Here is a 10,130-nt window from a genome sequence, read left to right on the forward strand (position 1 = left end):
TGTTTTCACCCTCACCTACCTCGCCGATATTTTGCTAACTGCTAGTTAGTTGGATAAGTTAACAAAAAGCTCTAACTCTACCCCCGTTAGCAGTTGTTTTTCAAACATCAGGAAAACTAACCCAAACCCCCATCTACGCTAACTTCCTTCAATATCCATTTGGAGCATCTCGACTACGCCAAGAAAGAAGAAGCCCTACCTTCAAGAATGACTGCACCTCTGCGAGAAGACATACTAATTTGGACTAACCTTGGAGCATAATCGCGCTAACCTCGAGGATATTTTCTTGAAAACTACCCTCTAACACACCGTCTAACAAGTTGAGTGAACAATAGCGTCAAAGCCAAGCTACATCACATGGTTCATCTGGTCCTCATCAAGTGAAGGCTCCTGAAGATACCTCAAGACTCAAGACTTTAGGCGTAGTTTACCCGCTAACTTCTTAGTTGCTACTAAAGTCAGCACCGACCCTCAAGCTGAAGATTGTCTTCGACGACCCCTGTTGCTGCTTCATATGGGTACCAACCAGGCGTTTCATCAACTTATTAACTCACGGCGCGTCCCCTATGGTTTAGTTAACACCGTGAGTGCCTCTTGAAGTTGCGGTCTGCACGTCGCCCCTGAAGATTCTTCAACTGAGTACGGAAGATCGATGACTCCTTCAGAAGCCCCCGACAGGACCGCAAGGTAGAAGCTCTAAGATTTTCCGAAAGCCCGATGAAAAATCTTAAGGGTGGAAGTCTTCCACTAAAAGTTGGAGCTAACCCTAACATTTTAAACCTTTCTAACTCATCGTTGGAAATGTGGGATGCACTAACCCCTCTTGAAGCCGTGGACTACTCAACGCCCGCTGAAGATGTTCAACTCCAAAGATCAATGGCTTCTCCAAAAAGCGCCCGACAAGACCCGTGGCCGAAGCTTACAGTTTTTAACGCCCCCTCCCCGATGAACAATTTTAAGGGTGGAAGACTTTGTCTTCCACTAAATTTAAGCTAACTCTAAAAAGTTTTCAACCCTGCTCAAGCACCATTGGGTGCACTAACTCTCCCACAATCATGAACCCCGCTAGGATCATTAAGAAGGTATAGATCCAACTTCTGCACGGAGTCGTCAGCCTCTTCATGAAGCTCGCCATCGTCAGAAATCCATCATGTCTCTCACAACCTGAAGTTGCGACCCTCTCCACACAAAGGCATAAAAATGGAGTCTAATTTTCGTTAAACTTTACAACCCCTCCAGTTCTACGCTCAGTAATCTCGGGACGAGATTATTTTAAGGGTGGAAGATCTGTAACACCCCAACTTTTGCAACCTTGATTAATTGTCCATATTTCAAAAATTAGGGGGAACAAAAACTTTTTTTCTATAGACTAATTTAGATGAGTTGCCTTGATTTATTTGTTGTGATGAATTGCTTTGATCTGCCGCTAGATATATTGTCTTGATTTCTTGTTGAGTTCTGTGTTGAGTACCTCAAAGAACAACACCTCTAGTGGTCAAACATACAACTCACCTAAAAAAAAAACATATGTGACTTAGGTAAAATTGTTTTCCTTTTTACTACATCAAACTCTTCTCCTGATGGCAACATGAGTGTGCCATCTTGATATTCCTATTTGTGTTAGTCCAGCTCAAACCATCCTTGAATCCAAAATTTGGGATCATCTACCCTCATCACATCCTTCTCTTATACCCACTCATCATAGGTTGATTCTGAAGCCAAGTCAACAATCTGTTTTGGCAAGCTTATAAGTTCCAGACTTTGGCAGTTGATATCTAAGCAACCACCACTGTTATTGTTGACCTCAATGCATGGATCTCATCTATGCAACATCCTCTTCAACCTCCACGTCTTGCATGTCTCAGTCAATCCTTGCAGCTCATATTTTCAACTTGATCTTGTACCCTATCCAATGTTTTACCTCAAGATCACTTCCTTCACTTTTACCTCTTGTTTTTATTCAAGTTTAATCTTCAAAAAACCAAGATTGGGAATGATGGGTACATTTTGAGGCCACCATCTACCCTTGAGAACACTCCTCCCTAAATTAGTTTTCTTTCTCAAAAACCCTATTGTTTTTCCTTCTCTAGTTTTGATCACAAAACTACTTCTAGTTTTATAAAATCTTTTCAGGATATTTCTTCAAAGAAAACAAAGAACTGAAATAGGTTTTGTTTTTCATCCCATTTCTACCAAGTAATGATTTCTAAAACATTATTTTCTTTTTTGTTTTCCATTTTACAAAAAGCTTGTTTATGGTACCTATACCATTTCTTGTCTTCCTCTTGCTTATTTTACATTTGAGAAAAACTCTACTTCACTTGAGAAAGTAAGTAGAACATTTTGACCTCCTATGTTCCAACTAGTTTCTCTCAACATTTTCAAATTCCATTCCACTTGAGTTCATTCCCAATTGAGGTGTTTCAAATCCCTTTCAAATAAATTCTTTATTTTCAAATGACAATCCTTGCACATCTTATGCACATCACTGATTTACCACATTGTATCCCCTCATCCTCCAATTCTTGATCAAATGGATGATCATTTGATACTTTCAAATGGACTCCCTTCAACTAAACCCTAGACTCAGGGAGTATTTCAAACCACTCCCAATTGACCTCTTTTTTTTAGAACAACTTATTTGTCCTCATACCTATCTCACTCCCCCATTCTTTTCCATCAACACCTTGACCTCTTGAATTGATTTTATGCCACCATATTCACCATTGGTATTGTATCTGTACTTCCATCACTACCCCTCTAAACCTTGGATCTATCTCTTTCCATCATTTGTTTGCCACAAACAAAGTGATAACAAATTTTCCTTTTAATGCATATCACTCTCACTCTCCATTTCTATCTCTATGTCTCAACCTCCATCAACATTACCTCCTCAACATCATGCACATGGATGATGTGCATCTCTCTCTCATTGTTCATTTTTGTTTGGCAAGAATGGAGCCGGCCAATTTGTGTTTGCATTCAAAATTCGGCCAGCACTATCTCCCCTTTTCCTTCTTATACAAGCCATGCCTCCCACCTACCCCAATCCATAAATGGGCAGCCTCCCAACCAACTCAATCAATGAGGAGGCTACCTCCCAACCAACTCAATCAATGAGGAGGCAGCCAACCCACCCCCTCTCCCTCTATATAAAGGGGCTTGGCAGCCCACTCCCTCCTCACTTGCTCTCATTTCCCACTCTCCACTCCTCTCCACTCCTCCCCTTTGCCTCATTTCTTTTCACTCCCTACTATTTCCTCCACTCCCTCACACTCTCCTCCTCCACTTCCCCACGAAAATGGTGCTCCCCTTGCTCCCATGGCCGGCCATAGCCATGGCAAGCCACCAAGATGAAGCTCTCCCCCTCCCTCAAGCTCATCCTCACCATGAGAGCCTCCCTCTCCTTCTTCTCCCTAACCTTAGATGGTTTAATCTCCTCTTCTTCTCCCTCCATTGCTAAGATTGGATCTTGATGCAGGTGCATGTTGGTCCAAGCATGGAGAAGGTTGAGCTATCCTCAGATCTGAAGTTCTTGAGCAAAGTTCGTCCAAAACCTTGCAGTAATTTCTGTTTCTTGCTGTTTCAGATTCTGGTACGATCTTGTAAAATCCGCCAAATCTCGTGTGCAGATCCAAATCGAGTGGTTCAAAGTTCTGCAGATAGGTACTGAAAATATCTACAACTTGGCGTTGGTCTCATCCTCAAATTCGTTACGGATTTTGCATGATAAATAAAGTTCTGCAAACATGCAGAATCATTGTTTGTTAGATTTCTTCCGTTTTACAAAACCTTTTTGAGCAAACTCAATTTTGGGTGAAAGCCCTCTCCAGTACCTTCATTTTGGCGTTGGGTTCACTTCAAATGACCTAATGGAATTGAAATGGTTCACAGATCAAGATCTGGTCAGATCTGACTTTGTCGAATTAAATCAGGAGCTTGGAAACGAATTTTTGAATGAAACCAGTTGGGTAAGAACCACCTTTACAATACCTTTCAGATGCAGCTGACCTCATATTTTTATGAGTTGTGTACGATTTGTGGTGAATTAAACTTATTCTGTGTGTTCTGCAGACATGGCTGTTAGCTTTTAATTCATCAAAAATCCATTTTTGAACCTAATTGAGTGATTCCACTTCTGTAGGATTGCTGATTGTTTTCTTAATCATCTCAAACAAGTTTCAAACCTTTATCTGTTCTGCAACTCCATAGTTAAAGCAAATGGTGAAAACATGCAGTGAACTTGTAAATCCATTTGTGAGAGTTTCAGAAATATTTTGGACCCAAATCCAATTGCGTGTGAATCTCTGTTTAAATACCTTTCAAATGCCAGTGGCCTCATATTTTTAGGATGTTTCTACGATTTATGGCTTAGAGATCTTGTTTTCTGTACAGTCAGATTCAAAGAAATTCCTAAAATTGTAGGTTTGATATTTTTGGGTGTTTCCAATTGGGTTAGTCTTGTATTAGTACTGGCCATCTAGGAAAAATAGTGTTAGTCTCTGTTCATGCATTTTCGTTACTGTTAGTAAGGTATATGTGTGACATGCATTGTTGGACCAAAACTTGTTGGGTTTATTTAAAAACCTTGACCAACTCTTTTTATTAGAAATGGGCAACCTTTGTTTTATGTTTGCAAAACAAAATCTCTGCAATTTAACATTAGCTCTTTTGTTTTGCTTAAGTTTTCAAATGGTAGGGCATATCATTTGCTTCCTATTCTTGTGTGGTGTTATGTGAGCAAACTAAGTTAGGAAAACTGTTTTCTACTTTTTCCAAAAATGTTTGAAAATGTTTTGTGAATGTATTTGATGTCAAACTAATGCTTTTGTCCTCTTTATGATGTTATCTACCAGGGGATGTTTGGTTTATACTATGGTGATAACCGAGAGAGGCAATTGCTAAGTTGTGATACTCTCATACCTTTACTAGGTAAATAACATGGGTTTTCTTTAAGTTGTTTGTGGTATCTATAAGTCCTTTGTATGGTAGCTCTTTATTGAATGGTTAAATTATGGTTGTTGTATGTTTGTTTTGTTGGTGCAATGTGATTGATTGTGTTCCTTTTATATTTTCCGGCGATAGACGCGAGCAATTCCGGAGAAGAAGAAGAAGTGGAATTGGACAAGGATTTTATTTATATTGTTGGGATTCTTATATTGATGGAGTTGAAGAAGTACAGGGACAAATAAGCCAAGGCAAGCCATCTTTTGATCTCTGATCCGGTGTCTAGTTGGATGTCATTTGTTGATGTTCAAAGCACCTTCATTCTATGTGTGTTATTATCTCTATTTATGTCATCTATGTGTGATTGCAAGTGGGGTACTCCCTAGTGGTGATGCTCCACTATTGTCCTTGTGTTATGGGATGCATGGTAACATGGCCGTGCTATTCCACTTGGTGATCTTGTATGCTCAACTTGAGCATGTTCCATCTCAAGATATTAACTTACACCACACCCACCCCCTTTGTAGTATAGAGGTATCAATGTCATGATCTTGGTGTATTCTTGGAGAATATGTTGGATAGTGACACTCCACTATCTAAGTTGTGTAATTAGCACCACAAATCTGAGAGTATATTCCTCCTTGTGTTGTCATAATACATGCTTACCTTAAGCAAGTATGATCCACTCCACTACCCCTTTATACCTCATCTATGGCGGGATGACTCTCATCTCGGCCGTAGTGCAATACTAGTTCAACTCATGAAACTATAGGTTGGGAACCCCTCAAGGTTTTCCTTGTTGTAAATGTTTATGAAAACCTTGGGTGAGGCAATTTTACCCAAGCGTATGGTTTATGAAAGGAAAGGATCTTGACAAAGATGGTTGGAAAGAGGAAATGTGTGTGTGACTTGGGTTTTTGAGAAAAACGACACATGGTTCTCTGTATTCGCCCGGAACAATTAACCCGCGCAACCACACTACTCCAACGTGGGCACGGGGCTTAGCTTGACGTTTGTTCTTCTTAGCATGAGGCACCGCACAACTATACAAGGGTACGGTTACCCCCGAGTCCGGGTTGTCGTAGTTGGAGACAATCGTATAACGGGAGGCCTTCGGGGCTGACCCGTCCGGAAGACACTATGGGTCTCCTGGCTTGGCGGTGGAGCCACGCTCAAAGGGAGGTGAGCTGCCACGGTGCCGGGGAGGTACATACTCCATAGGGTAGGACCTCTTGCTAAGTTGAATAGGCGAAAGGCTTCGACTGATTATCCGAGACTCGCATACTTTCGTATGACGACCTGGGGATGATCCCGGCGGATTTATCAGATCTTGTGGGGAAAGTGCGCACACTCTGCAGAGTTAAAACTATTCTAATAGCCGCGTCCGCGGTCATGGACTGTTGGGATGTCCGTTACAGAGCTGTGTCGAGTTTTGGTTTAGAAAATGATTTCCAAAGGAAATGTGCGTGTTGGATGTACCGGAAGGGTACGGAAAGGCTGGTGCCGACCATATGGAGATGGTCGAGGAAAATGAAACAAAATTGGGTGACCCTTCCTAGTGTTTCATGTAGAGGGACTCTTCTTCAATAAAGATATAGAGATGTCGTAGTTTATCTTTTGAAGTATCTTCTTCAACAAAGATATAGAGATGTCGTAGTTTATCTTTTGAAGTATCTTCTTCAACAAAGATATAGAGATGTCATAGGACTTTCCTAGTATCCCCATCAATTGAGATGGCGGTATGCTACCTCTTCTTTAACAAAGGTATAGAGATGTAATAGGACTCCCTTAGTGTCCCCATCACTCGAGATGCCGGGATGCTATATCCACAAGAGAAACTATTTCTCTTCCACATGCTACATCCACGAGAGAAACTATTTTTCCTCTCTTGCCTTCTCTAGTTAGAATTTTTATCACCTTCTTGATGGTTTGCGAGTACAATTCCAAATGTACTCACGGCTTTGTCCCTGGCTATTTACTTGGCCAGACTTGAAGGAGTTCGACAGATGAAGAAGGAGTTGACGACGTCTATGCGGGCTAGGAACGTCTCCCCAGTCAGTTGCCTGTAGGGTTATGGCAGATGACTTGGGTACTGCGCTGCTGAAGTGATGATGCTACTCTGATGTTTAGTTAGGCCCTTCGAGGCTATTATGTAAGTATTGGTCATGTGACCATGTTGTAATTTTCTTATTCCGCTTTGTAATGGATGGTGTAATTTGATATCAGTTCGGTTATGTGTTCACGGCGCACTGATCATGGGATCGTGAACTGTATACATAACAGGGTATTTCGGACAGCTAGTCCGGGGTCCCCACACTCACCGTACCGGTCTTAACTCGTGATTTTTTTAGATTTCAATCGTCATGTTCTTAAACATTATGTGTTCTACGCAGAGACAAAACCTGCACACTCATCTCCATAACCCCGAAGCATTCCGTGGCCACATACCTCGATGCGGACGGTAAGTCAACCACGGACTACACGAATGTCAAGGCCGTACTTGATGATGCTCTCAATGGCTACGTCAAAGCGAAAGGCAACATGCAGAGGCCAAATGTTAGGTACGGGAAGCATGTGTTCAAGCACCAAACAAAGTTTCCCTGCGTCAAGAAGCCGCCTTCTAGTAACAAGGATGCCTACTACGCCCTCTATCACATGGATAAGTTCATACGGGACCAGCAGCAGCTTACGCTACCTGAGCATCTCAGAGACTGGGCCAACAAATTGGCGCGGGTCCCTGACGACGGCATCAAGCAAGACTTCTTCCGCATCCAAGTAGAGTTTTGTGAAATCATCCATCAAGATGTCGTTAGAAGCGCGGGGGAGTTCTTCGCCGGCTATCAGCCGTCAAACAGTGACATAGACAAAAAGCTCCAAATGCAGGGTGACGACTACCGCTCATGGATGTGCTTGAAGAAAGGCGGCGGTTTTATCCACGCTCTGAGAAAGTCTTGATGTGCGAGCCTAGTTATGTAGTTGTGAACTAAAGACGAGCTTCTGTTGTAATAAACTTTATCCAGCACTTTACTTGCTATTAATTACTAGTTCGGCTATGTTTGTGAACTTATATATATGGCTCTGTCGTTTTCCGCACTTGATTTGGTCGTTAATTTTGTTTGCATATGCCGATGATTAGAATGGTTGGTCACTTGTACACTCGGGGGTGGAGCGACCGAGCCTGGTGTGATGGCACAAATATCCATGTCTTGTGCATCCTACCTGGCCTCGCTCACTCCATCCCTGAATGTTAAAATTTGTTTTGACCAACAATGTATGAGGCATTCCATTTAGTTCATAGTAGCTACTTATCTCTTGTTTGAGTTGGCACTTCTTATTTGCATTTGGCCGATGATTAGAATGGTTGGTCACTTGTACACTCCGTGGTGACGTAAGCGAGCCTGGTGTGATGGCACAAATATTCATGTCTTGTGCATCCTACCTGGCCTCGCTGACGCCATCACGGAATGTTAATATTTGTTTTGACCGACAAAGTATGAGGCCCTTGTCATTCTTCCATTTGCTTTCGTATTTTAAAATGTCGATGATTAGAATGTTCGGTCAATTGTACACTCCGGGGTGTCGCTAGTGAGCCTGGTGTGATGGCACAAATATCAATCTCTTGTGCATCCTACCTGGCCTCACTAACGCCATCCCGGGATGTTCATATTTGTTTCGACCGACAAAGTATGAGGCCCTTGTCATTCTTCCATTTGCTTTCGTATTTTAAAATGCCGATGATTAGAATGTTCGGTCAACTGTACACTCCGGGGTGTCGCTAGTGAGCCTGGTATGATGGCACAAATATCAATCTCTTGTGCATCCTACCTGGCCTCACTAACGCCATCCCGGGATGTTCATATTTGTTTCGACCGACAAAGTATGAGGCCCTTGTCATTCTTCCATTTATTTTCGTATTTTAAAATGCCGATGATTAGAATGTTTGGTCACTTGTACACTGGGGGAGGGGCTAGTGAACCTGGTGCGATGACACAAGTATCAATCTCTTGTGCATCCTACTTGGTTTCGCTAACCCCTTCCCTAAATGTTGATATTTGTTCCGACCAACAATGTATGAGGCATGCCTTTTAGTTCATACTACTTGGATCGTTTTTGAGTTTGCTCTTATTCGTTGCAAACATCTATGAGCGTGCACTAATGTTTCTTTGGCTTGTTCATATATGTGCAGATATGACGTGGTATGTCGTGTACAAGGGCAAGGTTCCCGGAGTCTACAACGACTGGGAGGAGTGTCGGAGACAGGTTCACCGTTTTAGCGGTAACAGCTACAAAGGGTACACCACTAGAGCGGAGGCCGAAGATAGATACGCACGCTATTTGGCGGGAGAGAGGAGGGAGCGGAGGAGGAACCGGATGAAGACCACTATCATCGGGATGGTGCTAGTAGTGACTCTAGCTCTCTTCTATGTGATTGTACTTTAGATGATCGATCTTGTGTAACCACTAGCTCATTTGCGACTTTGTAACCCCATAACTTGCATTGTAGCCTCGTAACTTCTCTAATGTGAAATCTTGTGAAGCATGTGGGGCTAATGTGAAGAACTATGTATGGATAAGCTGTGCTGTTGTTTATATGTGTTATATATCCTGTATTGTGCTTGTGATATACAACCTGTATAAATACCTGCCAGGATACAAAAAAAAAATTCGAAATTCGTAGCAGTGGCGCACTAGTGGCCCATCAGTGGCGCACGTCCACTAAGTAGTAGTGGCGCACTGCGCGGGATCCAGTGGCGCACTGCCCTGTGATCCCCTCCGAGACTAGCAGTGGCGCACCGGGAATCTCATACGTGGCGCACGTCCTGGAGACAGCGATGGCGCACGTCCACTGGCAGCTGTGGCGCACCTCCTCGCTGAAACGGTGGCGCACGCAAAGCGGTAGCGGTGGCGCACCTCGTCTAGACAGTGGTGGCGCATCGCCCGCGACCAACAGTGGCGCACCACTTTGGAGTAATAGTGGCGCAACTGCTGGACATGTCAATGGCGCACCACGCGATGCGCCCATCAAGATTCAGGCTAGTAGTGGCGCACCCCTAGTGCGCCACTACTAGGAGTTAGCAGTGGCGTGATAGCAGTGGCGCACCACTAGTGCGCCACTGAAGGCTATATGTGGTGCGCCACTGATTGCCTTTTTCCTAGTAGTGCAGTCACCAAAGTTTTTCGAA

General features: G+C 43.1%; 1 protein-coding gene across 33 annotated transcripts in view; it reads left to right on the top strand.

Annotated features, from left to right (window-relative positions):
* LOC127321516 (uncharacterized) overlaps positions 1–7,181 on the top strand; it is a 107,793-nt gene extending 100,612 nt beyond the window's left edge. For 19 of the 33 annotated variants that reach the window (XR_011744050.1, XR_011744055.1, XR_011744045.1 and 16 more), the window contains 5 exons: positions 1,286–3,666; positions 3,895–3,971; positions 4,857–4,932; positions 5,086–5,198; positions 6,935–7,181. Coding sequence is in view for 2 of the 33 variants with exons in the window: in XM_051353686.2 (XP_051209646.1) it covers positions 3,476–3,544; positions 3,633–3,666; positions 3,895–3,971; positions 4,857–4,932; positions 5,086–5,192 (363 nt within the window). In the remaining 31 variants the exon portion in view is untranslated. Of the gene's footprint in view, positions 1–1,285; positions 3,667–3,894; positions 3,972–4,856; positions 4,933–5,085; positions 5,199–6,934 lie in introns of those variants that run through there. The other 14 variants (XR_011744061.1, XR_011744049.1, XM_051353689.2 and 11 more) reach the window with 13 other exon arrangements.
* Positions 7,182–10,130: the final 2,949 nt, after the last annotated feature.

Source organism: Lolium perenne, chromosome 4, assembly GCF_019359855.2.
Source record: "Lolium perenne isolate Kyuss_39 chromosome 4, Kyuss_2.0, whole genome shotgun sequence".
Lineage (NCBI taxonomy): Eukaryota > Viridiplantae > Streptophyta > Magnoliopsida > Poales > Poaceae > Lolium > Lolium perenne.